The 15391-nt window shown below is 36.1% G+C and overlaps 1 protein-coding gene across 3 annotated transcripts; it reads right to left on the reverse strand.

The window, feature by feature from the left end:
- Positions 1–11394: 11394 nt before the first annotated feature.
- On the reverse strand, positions 11395–14519 carry LOC111884067 (putative UPF0481 protein At3g02645). 3 transcript variants are annotated; one of them, XR_008225643.1, is made up of 3 exons: positions 12934–14519; positions 12791–12860; positions 11395–12251 (listed from the first exon to the last, which is right to left on the reverse strand). XR_008225643.1 is itself a non-coding variant. In XM_052766844.1 (1 exon), exon 1 carries the CDS (start codon positions 14312–14314, stop codon positions 13001–13003), a length of 1314 nt encoding a protein of 437 aa, XP_052622804.1. In that variant the 5' UTR covers positions 14315–14518; the 3' UTR covers positions 12890–13000. The 3 variants fall into 3 exon arrangements, 1 of the variants encoding a protein (XP_052622804.1); XR_008225644.1 differs by lacking the exon at positions 12791–12860 and having other exon boundaries at positions 11399–12098; positions 12206–12251; XM_052766844.1 differs by lacking the exons at positions 11395–12251; positions 12791–12860 and having other exon boundaries at positions 12890–14518.
- Between the last annotated feature and the right edge of the window lie 872 nt (positions 14520–15391).

A 15391-nucleotide genomic window follows, 5' to 3' on the forward strand; every position in this document is an offset into this window, starting at 1 on the left:
CTGGACCTCAGATCTTCAGGAAGTTAACCCTCTTGCTTCATCTTGGCTATGGCTTCTTTTCCCTTGCTAGACAACACCTCCAAGGTCAACAATGGCTCCTTTTCTCACTCCAAACGCTCAAGCTCACTAAGGTTTCGCTCTGGGGGATGCTGAGCACAAATGACGACCATAAGACCCTTTAAATAGGCCCTAAACCCGAGAAATTAGGGTTTCATTAAACAGCGCGGACTCGCCGAGTCCACCAATGCGACTCGTCGAGTCCGGTCATTAATCCGGGTGAGAAATCGTGTCTCTACTCGGCGAGTCTACGCACCAACTCGCCGAGTTCTTCCACAAAACTCAAAATAAAATGAATAAATATAATACCTGAAATTCCGAAAGTTACACGTCATGTGAAGTATCACAACACAGTATAATAGTAAACAAGTACACAACATCATCCATTGCATTAAATGTATAATTTTAATACAAGTGTGTTCTGTAGTATATAAGACACCAAAAAAATGAATCAAAATATAAGATGAGTCTTGTATGCGCTCCATCTTCTCAAAAGCTGGCATCGGTACCTGTCTATTGATGACCTGAGAATACAAGTTATTTTGAAAGAGTTTATCAGCATTAAAGCTGGTGAGTTCATAAGTATTTAGTGTCGGTGTTTGTATCAAAATGTTTGAACGTTGTTTGAAGTACAAGTTTGTAAACGTTTGCAGTAAAAGTATGTAAATGTTTGTAAGTGTCACACCCCAAAACCACGAACGGCGGAAACGTTCAGGGGTGGAGGATGTCATGTACAGCATCACAAGAATCTAAAATAGTAAACAAGCAACAACATCATCCATTGCATTATAAGTAAAGTTTTAATACATGTGTGTTCTTTCGTTGTAATAAGACACCAAAAATATACAATCAAAATAAAAGACTAGACTTGTCTGCTTCGTCTTCTCAAAACCTGGCCACCGTACCTGTCTACTGACGACCTGAGAATACAAGTTATTTTGAAAGAGAGTATCAGCTTTAAAGCTGGTGAATTCATAAGTATTTAAGTGTCATTGCCTTGCTTACTAAAAGCTGTTTTAAAAGTCATGTAAACCTTTAAATGAAAATGTTGATGTAAGTATGAAAAGCCCTAGAAAATCCCTTATTTTCTATCAGTGTGAGATGTAGTCTTCTACCAAGACCCGAATGTTTTGTTATGACATGGTAGTCTTCTACCAAGACCCGAATGTTTTGTAATGACAATGTAGTCTTCTACCAAGACCCGAATGTTTTGTAAGTAAAATGATAGTTTTTCCTTCTTTTTGACTATTACAAACAGTAATTAGTCTAACTCATCGTTTATGTGAGTATATCACAAAATAAAGTAAACAGGAAAAAGCATAATCATGTAAGTGTTATCCCTGGGTGACCAGGATTATCACAACATCGCCGAAGCGAAAGGTATACCCTATGAACATCCAAAGATTGTCCCCTCACCCTCTGTAGCGACAGCAGGGTGGAGGGAGGGTTAGTCCCATAACAGCGTTAACCTAATGATCATCCGAAGATTTTCATCTCATCCTCTATTGCAACAGGAGATAGAGGAATGGTTAGTTCCGTAACTGACTCCAAATATCAGAAACAACCTGAGACATCCGTAGATGTTCATCACCTAGTGTTGCTAACAGCTGGGTTTCGGAATAGTTAGTCTCGTATAGACATCCCATTGAACAGGGATAAGCAGGAAAATTTACACAGAAGGTACGAATAAATCTTCCTAATAACTCTAAGTACAAATATCCAGGTAAGTGAATACAGGATAATATATGTATGTAACAGTTTTCATGTATGGTATTCATGTATCAGGTAAGTATATGTAAATGTACTCATGTATCAGGTAATGTACTGGTGTGGACTCATGAATGAACTGACTCTTGTGTGATTCCTTGTAATAGGAATAATGTTTGATATCATTCAAATTATCCCTATGATAATTTACTGAAAGGTAATTGGTTACTCAAGTAAGTTTATACACTCTTACTACTCAAGGGTGTGGGAAACTAAATGAAAGATGTAAACTATAACATCAATACATATATATATATATATATATATATATATATATATATATATATATATATATATATATATATATATAATATAATATAATATAAGTGTACATGCATAGTTTAGTTCAAGAATGTAAAATGGTTTTGTAAGACATCCAAGGGTTTTTGAACAAACATAACAGTGACTTGATGTCATTTTGATAAACCTTTCAAAAGTAATACATTTGAAAACAAAATATTTTAAATATAGAAAACCATTTCATGCATCACATTTTGTAGTATGTGAAATCTGTTGAATGAAAACACAGTTATAAAATACATACAAATGATTTAATAACATGTTGTTTTCTACTTGTATCCCCCCCCCCATTAAAGAATTTAAAATCATTTAAAACATTGATTAGGGGTATAACTCACCTGTAGATGGTGATTCGGACGAACCGGACGGTGTAGGATTGCTAGGTGTCAAGTGAGGACTTGTACATACACTACGATCCTAATGAACATATAATCACACATATATGCACTCAATTAGTCTTAAATTACTAATTGATAATGTTAAGACATCCTAGACATAATAAACACTTTATATAAGTGTTTTAAGCCCTAAGGATTGCATCTAAGCTATTGAGGGACAAGGCACTTGTGTTTAGGGTTCCAAAGGACCCCATATATGAGTTTACTCTCCATATACCAACACACGTGGAGTTTACGGTTGTAAACTCTTGAGTTTACGGCTGTAAACTCCCAACCATGGGGGTATTGTGTGTTTTGAAGTTCCAAATGATTCCTAGAATTATTCCAACTTGGTGGTTAAATTCTTGGAAGGGTTTAAGGCCTAGAAACACTCCCTAGAGGAGTTTACGGACCCAAGGACATTTCCTTTGGAGTTTACGGCCGTAAACTCCCTTGGAATGGTGTTTTTGTTGTTTTCAAGTCTCTTGCATATGAAGGATAGGTTCTAGACTTTTACCTAAAGCATATGAAGGCATTTGGCACACTTTGGTGCCCTTCATTCATGTTTACGGCCCAAGAACCGTGTCTTGGCCGTAAAATCACTTTGGAAGGTGATTTTGATGTGTTTAAGGCCCTTGATTTATTGGGAACAAGTCTAGGTAAAAGCCTAAGGCCTTAGGTGCCTTGAAAGCACCATTTTGAGTATGATTTTGGAGTTTACGGCCTATGAAACTCTTGGGCCGTGAAATCCCAAACTTGGGTGGTTTTTGCTTGATTTCATGTCCCTAACACACTCCTATACAAGTCCAAGGCAGTAGTATATCACGGGGAACAATCTAGGCTTCGTTTCGTGTGTTTACTGCCCAAGAACACCTTGGGGAGTAAACTCCTAAATCTAGTGATTTAGCCATCTAAATCATGTTATAACTGCATAATAAGCTTCCTAACACTACTAGAAAGAGTTACTCACGTTTTGGTATAAAAACCCGAAGATCCGTGAGAGAGAAAATGACTTTTCTCTAGTTGGAAATGTGAATAATGAATGAATTTGGTTCAGAATTCTATTTATAGTCCTGAGATATTTTTGGCAGAAAATATTTTTATTCCTGAAATGACCTCTAATATAATAGAGTGATGGAATAATAGAATTGCACTAAACCCTAGTGCATCCACTCTCGTGATATCTCTTGAAGTGTAAACCCTGAATTACTCAAACTTACACGAAAAAGTCTGAAAATTAGTTATGACTGCTATAACTTCTATTGAAGTGATATAGTTTGTACAGAATGGAAATTTCAGGTTGTCACAGTAAGTGTTTGTAAAAGTTTGTAACTCCTAGAAAATCCAATATTTTCTACTAAAAGTAGCCTTCTACCAAGGCACAACTGTTTTGTATATTTGTTTCTTGTAAAAGTGTATAATTTTCCCAAGTGTAACTATCATTATCAAAATATAGTTTGTACATTAATGTTTAAGTGAAATAATCACCAAATAAATGTAAAGGTTAAATTAATGTAGTACTGTAGTTTTGTATTGTAGGAACTACTGCTGTACTAACTACCTTAAACCAGATTTATATCAAGGTATTAGGTGATTAATTGTACCATACTATCGACGGAAAAATACGACAATGTAAGTCGTCAAAAGGTATGACGTTTGGCACCCGCAGACCCACAGGTTCGGCTGTAGCTAGCAGCAAGGTCTAGGATAGTCAATCCAGTATAGATCTATACGCAAACTTACACTCTCCCTCCAGGAGATTCTGGTTACAACTCGGGCCATGACAATGAAGGCATGCTCCGATACAGTGGATCACATTTATGTTATCGTATACTTGTATATGTAATGTATTGTTACTCTTCATAGTATCGTTGTATATGTTCTCATTCTAGTATAGTTGTATATGTTCTCATCATAGTATAGTTGTATATGTTCTCATTCTAGTATAGTTGTATATGTTCTCATCATAGTATAGTTGTATATGTTCTTATAGTAATTAGTATTGACTCATGAATGAACTGACTCTTGTATGCTTCATTGAACTAGAAGTAGTAAGTAGTATAACTCTAAACTATACCTATTATAGTTTATTAGTAAACTTGCTTGAATGATTGAAGGTACTAAACCAAGATAAAGGTCTTTATATCTATACATATATATACATAATATATAAGTAAGGGTTCAACGACACTCGGACAAACAACCGGGTACTTTAAAACCACAACCAAACAAGGACAGGAAATAAAGTGGGTTATCTCTCCTAAGTCCTTCAAACCTTATTTATATAAGTATATATGTGATAGGCATGGTTTTAACAATATATAAGTTTGAAAACTGTAAAAGAAAGGTTTAGTATACAAAAGTGAATTTGATAAAGAATTTAACATGTAAAATAGTTTGATAAACCGTTTGAAGTCATTTGATTGGTAAGACAGTTTAAAGTATGAAAATCCATTTGTATGCTAGTTATTAATCACATGTGATTGATATAATAACTAATCATGATTCAACTTGTATTCCCCCCCCCCATAAAGCATTTATAAACATTTAAACACATTCAAAAGGTTAATTAAGGGGTATGGACTCACCTATAGTGAGTGGTTTGGATGAACGGACTGAATAGGATGCTAAGTGTCAAGTGAAGACTTGTACACACTCAATGATCCTAGTTAACATATAATAACACATATATGTATCCAATTAGTCTTTTAAACAACTAATTAACAAAGTTAAGACATCCTAGGACATGTAAAACACCTTATATAAGTGCTATAAGTCCTAAGGATTGCATCTAAGTGTGGTAGGACATAGCTATTGAGTTTAGGGTTCAAGGAAAGTCCTTATTTGAGTTTACAGTTTTATGACCATAACTCATTGCGTTTACGGCCGTAAACTCATGCTTCTTTGACCATGTGTTGTTTTGATGCTCTACAAGTCCTTAAAAGCATTTCTACTTGAAGTATAAGCCTATGGAAGTGATTAGGGCACCATTTCACTCCTAAATGGAGTTTACGGTCCTTAGACCATTTTCCTTTGGGTTTACGACCGTAAACCCATATGGTTTATGGTCTTTTGATGCTTTCAAGCCTTAACTCATCAAGAAGGGATCTAAGCAAGTTTCCAAGGCTTAGGAGGGACTAGGGCACACTTTGGCACCCTAATTAGGGTTTACGGTCCAAGAACATCTTGGACTGTAAACACCTTGATCTTGGTGTTTCTTGGGTGATTTCTTGATATATGGAAGTGTAACAAACCTTAAGATACTCTAGGATAGAAGTACTTACAAGATAGAGGCTTGAAAAGGTGCTAAAAGTCCAAGAACACTAGTGTGTGTTCTTGGTGTTCTTGGTGAAACTTGAAGATCTAACCTTTTGGAATGATTTCACGGATGGAAGTGTGTTAGATCACTAGATTAAGTAATATATCAACTTATTAGGACTAGAAACACTAACAAGTTGAAGATCTTGAAGAATTATTGGATGACACTTGAGAGAGTTTTGAGATTTGATTCTTGGTTTTGTGAAAAATGGCAAATAATGACTAGGTGTCATATATAAACCCCCACTTTAGGGTTTACGGCCGTAAACACCTTTGTTTAGGCCGTAAACTTCAAACTCTTGGAGTTTTGGAATAATATTGTTGCACAATAAACCCTAGGGCATCCTATCCCCTGATATCTCTTGAAATACTAAACTTAAAATCCTTAAACTTAATCTAAAAAGCTTAAAAGTTAGCAGAAACTGTTCTGACTTCTATTGAATTGAATGGTTGTACAAAATGGAAATTTCGGGTTGTCACATTTTGGGTTCAAACAGTGATTCAAATATATTATAATATAAAATTATCAATACAATGTTTTTAATGCTTTGATCTCTATTATATAATTGTTATGATACTGTACATGACGTCATCCACCCTCAGACGTTTCTGCCGTTTACTCGGTTCGAGGTGACAAAGTCCTCCTTCAGCCGTCACCGTTTTTCCTTGTCAAAGTCGAGAATTGCGAGACTGAGCCGACCGCCACCTTCCCACCTATTACGTCGTCGAGCGCCGCCATCCACAACCCCGCTGTTGAACGTCGCAGGCTGCCGGAAGAGCACCGGGATCGAAATCGTGAGCTGGGATCGGCTAGTTGCGAGACGTGTTCAACCAGGAAAAGTTCCGGTAAGCCTAACCGCCGTCTCTCTTCTCTCCGTTGTCCTTCGTGCTGTTGAATCGTGTATGCCTTTGTTGCCACCGGTGGTACTTGGCCGCTGATCTCGTCGTTTCCGGCGACGTCAACCATTTAGGACGTGGCTGAATGTTTACATGTTCAAGTATATAAGCTGTTTATTATGGTCTTGTTGTTTACGGCGCAATATATGGTCGGAAAACTAACCGCTGCCACTTGAAGGTGGTGGCTGCCGCCCCTGCCAACGTTTACTGCCACGTGCCGCCACATGGGTGGCTGTGAGTGTGTCAATAGGTGCGTGTGAGTGTGTTTCCTCCTTGTTGAGATGTTTATTGGGTGTTTCGGGTCAGAGAAAAACCATGGGAAACCCCCACCACCATCGTGAGGTTGTAGTTGACGGCATGAGCCGCTGTCAACCACTACTGCCCGAGGTGGCAGTGGGTGGTGCTCGACATATTGAAACCATAATCGTCCAATTAGCTTAGTTTTGGACTTAGTTGGCTTGTGTTTTGGGTTGGAAACCCTAATTAGTGTTTAGAAAACCCTAATCCTGGAGGTTTTAATTTGAACTTGTCAGGACTCGTATTTTAGACGATTGGATTGGATTTATGAATTAAGCCCTACCACACTATATGATTGACTTAGTAGATTGATGGATTTAATAGATTAATTCCTTAATGGGTTAAGTGTTTCTACTTAACTATAATCGTCATTTCATGTGAAAACCCTAATTGTGTTGGGCCTAGATGTCTCGACTCTTGATGGGCCAACTATTAACAAGTATATGGACTAGAATATTTGGATTGGGCTTTAGGATAAGGCCCATTGGAATGGTTTGGGACGAATTTGGAAATTAGGCCATAGATGGGCCATAATTGGGCCTTGATGATTATGAGATATTAGACCATCAGAATGCCAAGTGTTTGGACTAGAATAAATGGTTGGGCCTTAAGGTAAGACCATGTAGAGGTTTGGGCCTAATTTGGAAAATTGGGCCATATGTTGCGCCTTGGTTAATTATTTGACTTTTCGGCCTTCAGAGTATGATTTGGGCCTTGGTTTTAAACCAAGCTATGTTACGGGTAAATGGTCCTTTTACCCCAAGTGTGTATTTATGGTTATGCATTTAAAACAAAATGGTTAATTGGGTTTATTTTGACGACTGGCAGTTCGGGGACTTGTCAGCCAACAGCCAGAAAATTATCCGCAGGACTTCAGCAGTGTGAGGTGAGTCTCTTCACCATACCAATAGGTTGAAGGCACCAAGGCCGGCCCATTTTATGTTATGTGGTACACTACTTGATGTAGTAATATGTGGTATTTTAGTTGGTTATATGCTATGTGCCATGCTATTTGTGTATGTGATATTTGCATGAAAGACCACGGGGGAGCCCATGACACTTGGATGTAAGACCATGTGGGGGAGCCCATGGCTTTCCTATTAAAGACCACGTGGGGAGCCCATGACACCTGGATGTCAGACCATGTGGAGAGCCCATGGCTTTCTTATTAAGGACCATGGAGGGAGCCTATGACACTTGGATGTAAGACCATGTGGGTAGCCCATGGCATTCCTATTAAAGACCATGAGGGGAGCCCATGGCACTTAGGTGTAAGACCATGTGGAGAGCCCATGGCATCCTGGAGTAAGACCTTGGGGGAGCCCACGACATCCCTATATGTTTATATGCATGACTTGTGTAGTTGATACAGTTTATGTGATTATGTGTGTAAGACCTTGGAGGGTTTCCACGACATCCTATGCATTGCTTATGTTGCTTATATGATTTATTGATTATGTGGTTATGTGGATTATGTGGGGTATGCTCCGAGAAACTCACTAAGCTTCGTGCTTATAGGTTGTTTATGGTTTCAGGTATCACCGGTTTGGAAAGGAAGGACCCGGCTTGATCGCAACGCACACACCTATGTTTCTGCGATATATGATTTTGGGGCGAACTCTGATAAATGCTTTTAATTAATCATCTTTTTGGAATGTTTGGATTTAGAAGATACCTATGTTTTTACTATAATAAAAATAAATTTTTACCCTTGATTTTTGGGTCGTTAAATAGATTAAAGAAATGTCACTTTGTAGGTTATACATAAAAGTCTTTTGGATACTTGTTCTACAAACCTTCTTAGAACAAGGTGTTTATAACTAGAAGGGGCCTCTTCCTCAAGAGGAAGCTAATATCCAAAGAAGCTAGTGGGAGCCTGATAAATCTTAAAGAAATTCAAGAGCCAAATGAAGAACCTGTGGTTGACAGTAGCACTCAACTTGAGGTAGAAAAACATGTTAAGGAGATTGACATATCTCTAAATAATCCTCTTTGTAGATCTAATAGAGTTCGCTTTCTTGCTGCGTTCTATGGTTTCCATATAACTACAGAAGGTGATGTACATATTAATGATAATACACTAGTTAGTATGGATGATTCATCCAACTATATGTAAGAAATGGTAGGCCCAGAGACTAACAAATGGAAACAGAGCATGTAGAGCGAGATTTAGTCCATCTATGATAACCAAGTTTGGAATTTCCTTAATCTTATACATGGCCTTAAAACCGTTAGGTGTAAGTAGATCTTAGAGAAGAAGATTGACATGGATGAGTGTGTGCACATGTTTAAGGATAGATTGATGGCTAAGGCATACACTCAAACTCAAGGAATTTATTATGAGAAAACCTTATCGCCAATAGATAAGATAAAGTCTATTAGGATATTAGTTTCCATAGATGCCTTCTATGATCATTAAGTATGGCAAATAGATGTGAAAACCACTTTCCTTAATGGAAAACTCATAAAGGATGTGTATATAGCACAACATAAGAGTTTCATAGATCCTAAGTACCCAAATAGAGTTTGTAAGCTTAAAAGGTCCATCTATGGACTCAAACAAGCATCTTGTAGTCAGAATCTTTGTTTTCATGAAAAGGTCAAAGAGTCTGGATTTTCTAGAAGTGAAGACGAGTCTTGCATGTATGTCAAAAATAGTAAGAGTACTGTAGTCTTTCTAGTGTAGTATGTCAATGATATACTCCTTATAAGAATCAATATCCCGATGTTGTAAAGTGTGAATACTTGGAATGGGAAATGTTATCTATGAAGGACCTAGGAGTTGAATGTCTAATAGTACTTAGCCAAAGTACATACTTGTATAAGCTATTAAAGATGTTCAATATGTAAGATTCCAAGAAAGGGTTTCTACCTGTGTAACATGGCATAATATTGAGTAAAGATCAATCTCCAAGTACAAATGGTGAACTAGAAAAAATAATTTGAATTCCATATGCTTATGTTATAAGATTGATCATATATTCCATGGCATGTACTATACCTGATATCTCGTATGTCTTGAGAGTAGTAATTCTATATCAGAACAACCCTAGCAGTAGCCATTGAATAGTAGTAAAGAAAATCCATAAGTATCTGAGAAGAACAAAGGATATTTTCTTAGTATATGGAGGAAAATAATAATTTGGAGTAACAAGTTACTATGATGCGAGTTTCAAAACTAATAGGGATAACTCTTGCTCACATTCAGGATGGGTGTTCTTGATAATTGGAAGAGCGATAATGTAGAAAAGTTACAATCAAAAGACGGTGGTAGACTCCACGTGCGAATCCGAGTATATTTCAACTAGTGAAGCATCAAAAGAGGCAACATGGTTAAAGAGCTTCATCAATGATCTTGGTGTTGTGCCTATGATCAATGATCTTGGTGTTGTGCTTATGGAAATATTTGTGTGATAATGTGGAAATATTTGGAAGTCAAGAGATATACTCAGGAAATACCACTATGTTGGGTTGAGGATGGAGTCATTGTCATGAATATAGTATCATCAGTGGATAATCCAGTTGATCCCTTCACGAAGCCATTATCGAGCCCCAAAGATGACGGTCATACTATGTTGACGCATAAGATTTGCTAGTGATATGGTTTAAATTTTTAGTTAAAAGTTTGATTATTATCGAGGCCCAATTTTGTGTTTATTTTATAGTGACTTAATAGAAAGTTGTTGTTGATACCATTTTCGTTTTCATTTATCTTTTTGTTTCTCTTTTGCATGTTTGGAGCCCACTTCCTGAATATTTATTTATTGAAACCTCCACAATTGGTCATGCTCTTCGTAGTAAGCAGTGATTTAATACTATCATGAGCATTAGTAGATTGTCCGTAGATATTGGACATATCATAGAGCTTACGCTAGGAATCATGACTATTGGAATGAGTATCCATGGTCATTAACTAATTAATAATATTTCTAATAATAGCAGGGTCCTTTTGGGTTGCCCCCATGACCCAGTTAAGCAAATAAGGAATTAGGAGAAAATAGGTTTGTTAATTATTATGAATTACTAAATTAATTGGAAATTATTTTTGGAATGAATTAAATAGTTTTTATTAATTAAATGGGTTGAATATTAATTAATTCATTAGTAATTAATTAGAATATTCTTGAACTCTCTAGATAAAGATATCGGATGATTTCGGACAAGGATATAAATTATCCTTAGGAATTTAAATTAAGACGTAGACTATAAAAAGGATCATATGGTTTAAACCCTAACACTCCTTGTATCTTCGATTTCTGTCCAACTCTCCCCTCTTTCTATATTTAGAAAATAGTAACCCTCCTAGGGTTATTGTGATTTTCGAAAAATCCTATTATCTCCTAAATTTCTTTCTTGCTAGTTAGTGTCTTGGGTGTTAAGCAAAAGAGAGATTCATGGTTTGCGTCCTCATTATCCCTAAAATAGTGGTTGTCACGAGATCTCAATGAAGAAACCAAGAAGATCAACAGGTTAGTGTTTTTCTAGTTTTAAAGTAGATTGCTATAATACTAAAACCTAGATCCATAGGATGCATGTACACATATGGTTTAATTAGTTTTCAGCTGCATAAACTAGTATGTATAGAGTGTAATAAATCCCATCAAAGAAGTACATGAAGAATGTTGGCATTGAGTAGTGAAAGAAATAGCAAGTGGAGTGGTGTCTCAAAAGAAGAACCAAGTCCACAAAGAAACCAGTGAATCTTATCGATGTCATCAACTTGGTGACCAATAGTAGCAAGCTGTAACAGGTAGCTTTGTATTTAGTACCTTATTCAGAGATAGTAGAGGAACCCTTCTTGAAATGTCGAAGAGTATCTTTTAGAGTTTCCATTTGTCCCTGTTAAATCCTGACGATAAGTTAGGTTTTAAGAGATTTCCAAACCTCATGAGAAATGGTTAGACCTAGTGTTTTAGCGATAAATGGCAGTCTCTAATAAATATATCTGAATGATAAGATAGTGATGAGATAGGGACGTGGATATGATTCGAACCATTTTTCGAGAACATCTTTGGTTTTGGGTGGGGTGACAATGACGCTCATAACATGGCCATTCAACTTCTGATATACACGAAGGGGAAGCATCTGGTTTCGCCATATAAACAAGTTGGTAGGAGAGAGTTTAACACTAATCATATTAAGTATAGTCGCAAGAGAAAGAAAATAATCAGATGAAGAAGAGGAGGAGCTACCGTCGGTGGTCATGATGATGAAAAAGGTAGGGGACCGTGACCTAATCTGCATGATACCATATAAGGTTTATGAAATTCACCTCAATAGGTGTATTGTGTTTGCATTATATTTATAATACAATTGGTTTACAAAAATAACAAACAATCCCTATATTCTAGTAATAGAAAATCTCCGATAAAGTCCCAATTTAGGTCGGTGGTTTAATCCTAATATTTTTTTTTAACAGAAAAATCATGATATTCTAACTTTATACGATAATCTGCCATTTCTGTTAAAAAAAGTTTTGTTAATTTTGAAAAAATATAAAATAATTATAATTTTTTTGTTCAAAAATTAAAAGTTGAGATTAAATTATAAATTGACTCAATAAATTGCGACTTTATCGGAGATTTTGGGTCTTGGAATAGAATCATGCTTATCGCTACTAGTTTTTATATGAAGAAACATAACTTTCTTTCTGATTTTTTGTGAGAGTCATATTAAGTCTATTAACGTCCTGAAGAATTTTTGCCATGAGACTTTTCTCAAGGAAGAAACAAGAGTTGTAGCTAGGGGGAAAAAAATAATAAAAAGCAGCTCCAAACCTAGATAGCACTTTAATGAAATAGATCTATGATATATAGACTTTTTCTTTGTATTATTGGCTGATCCTATCTGCACGGACCATGATAGGGATTAGGGAATTGTTTGAACAATACGTAATTAATTAAAGGATAAAGAAACGTACAAAGAATACCAAAGTGAAAACAACTATAGTACTTGGTGGTTCTCTCTGCTCCAAAGCAAATATGGGATCAAGTAGGTTTGATAGTAAAGATGGTTTGAACCACAGTAATAGCAAACATCAGAATTCCACCAACTAGGACAATGACATGCCATGGACCACTGAAATAGTACCTCTTCAACTTAGCTAGATTTCTAGGAAAGTAACCGTTGTAGTATCTATCCATGTTTTCCCACTGTTCAGTGTAATAGAAATCTTGAAAAGTAACTTCTTTGCATATTGTGTTCATCATTTTCGCAGCCTTTTCATTTGAACCTAAATGGTTTATAACAACTTTCGATTCTACCAACTTGCAAATATCCACCGGAGTATCAACTAGCATATTCATTGCCATGGCATATGAGGTCACGTAATTATAAACTGGAGTGTATTGCTCGTATACAATCAGGTTCCTCAAAACCACCTCGGTGACATCGTTTATACAGATTACTGGAATACTGAGATTTGGCTTAGCCCCAAACAAGGAAAAGATTGGATGCTTACAGTTACAGAATTTCAGGTCCATGGCCAATGGCCAAGTCATATTTCTATTAGGCTGAAATTTCACTCCAGCCCTGTAGAGTTCTAGAGCTGAGTGAGCTATTGGAAGTGAGGAAACGTTTGATGGCTTAGGATGTGAAGGCAGGTAAAGTTTGTGAAGAAGGCCTAGAATATGATCATGAGTTGTTTCTTGGCCAATATTTTCGATATTAAAGTTCCCTGAAAAGGGATTGATGTATTCTAGTAAATAACTAAGCATAGTTGTAAGGGAGGCTTCTGGATCCATTTTCAAAATAGTGCACTCAAATATGTCTTGAAGAACAAAGAAAGGCATCTGATTTTCTATCAACACGAGGTCTAGAGCAACAGACCTGACAAACAATCGGTTGTAGGTAATTGATGTGCCATATCGGAAAAGCTTGAAAATGAATTCTAGTATGAAACAAGCATCCATAACCATTATTTTGGCAAGGTCGACGTCACTATAGGTCTTCATCCCGTTGTAACATGCTCTGATTCGATCTATTGAAGCATTCACCTTCTTTGCACATGCTTTCAGTGTTTGCTCAGGTGGGGAATCTAAACGGGACAATAGATCATGCAGATAAGTATATTTCTCTCCTTCAGTTATTTGCAGGCTTTTATCTTCTTTGTGCAGAGGTCCAATAGAAACCACTCGTGGATTGAAAGAATTGGGACTGAGATTTCGGAGCCTAGTTGGAGCCATGTAAATGGGTGAAAATTGCACCTTACCATTCAGCACTTTTTGGACACAACCAAGAAGTATATGGACAGTGTCACGGATATTGTCTACATCTCCAAGTTCTACGTCGACATTTTCCATTTTAATGGAAGCTTAGTTACCTCTAAACGATGCACAAAATTCTTGGTCTTTGTAGTGTTAGCACTTAGAGGCTTCTAGGCAAAGTTGAAGAAGACATGGAATTCAAAGTTTACCTTATCATTAAAGAAGGGCCAATTTTGGCTGGCTTCACTCATTGAAATTAAGCCATCTATCCTATCGACATGGAAGTCATATTCTCTTTACCATCAAGGACAATTATTGTTGTTGAGAAAGAATCATATTGGTCCTTATTCCTTAATGGTAATTTATTTATTATTATTATTATTATTATTATTATTATTATTATTATTATTTTATTTTTTTATTTTTTATTTTTTTATTTTTTTTAAATTTGGGAATATATCTTCACAAATTTAAAACACATGATTATGTAGTTTTAGTCCTAGTTTCTTAATCTTGTCAAAAAGGTCCCTATTTTAACGCTTAGATTTCATCATTAGTCCCTATCCATTAACAACGTCAATGCCCTCATGTTAAGTGTGCACGAAATGACTAAAATGCTCTTATTTTGTTTTTCGTATTTATTATTATTATTATTATTATTATTATTATTATTATTATTATTATTATTATTATAGTTACAAAAATTGCTAATCGGTTGACTAGCGATTAGGGATTAATCGGTTAGCGGGGATTAATCGGGACCATTAATTATTACGAAAATTATTTAACAATTTATAAATCTAATTTTAATCCTACAAAAAAAGCGATTAATTGGCGATTAGGGCCAGGTCCGATTAGGGCTGATTAAGCCCGACTTTGACCTGCGTTGACCAAACCCGATTATGTCCGATTAAGTCTGATTAGATCTGATTAATTTCGACTTTGACCTGTATTGACCAAACCCGATTATAGTGACCAATTAGCAATGAATCTTATCGGTGGAGGTCCGATTAGCGATTAATCAGCCAATTAAGCCGATTTCTGCGACACTGATTATTATTATTATTATTATTATTATTATTATTATTATTATTATTATTATTATTATTATTATTGGGTTTGCTTTTAAATCTAACCACCACAATCACCCTATACTGACTAGTGACTACCATC

This window comes from Lactuca sativa, chromosome 8, assembly GCF_002870075.4.
Source record: "Lactuca sativa cultivar Salinas chromosome 8, Lsat_Salinas_v11, whole genome shotgun sequence".
Classification (NCBI taxonomy): domain Eukaryota; kingdom Viridiplantae; phylum Streptophyta; class Magnoliopsida; order Asterales; family Asteraceae; genus Lactuca; species Lactuca sativa.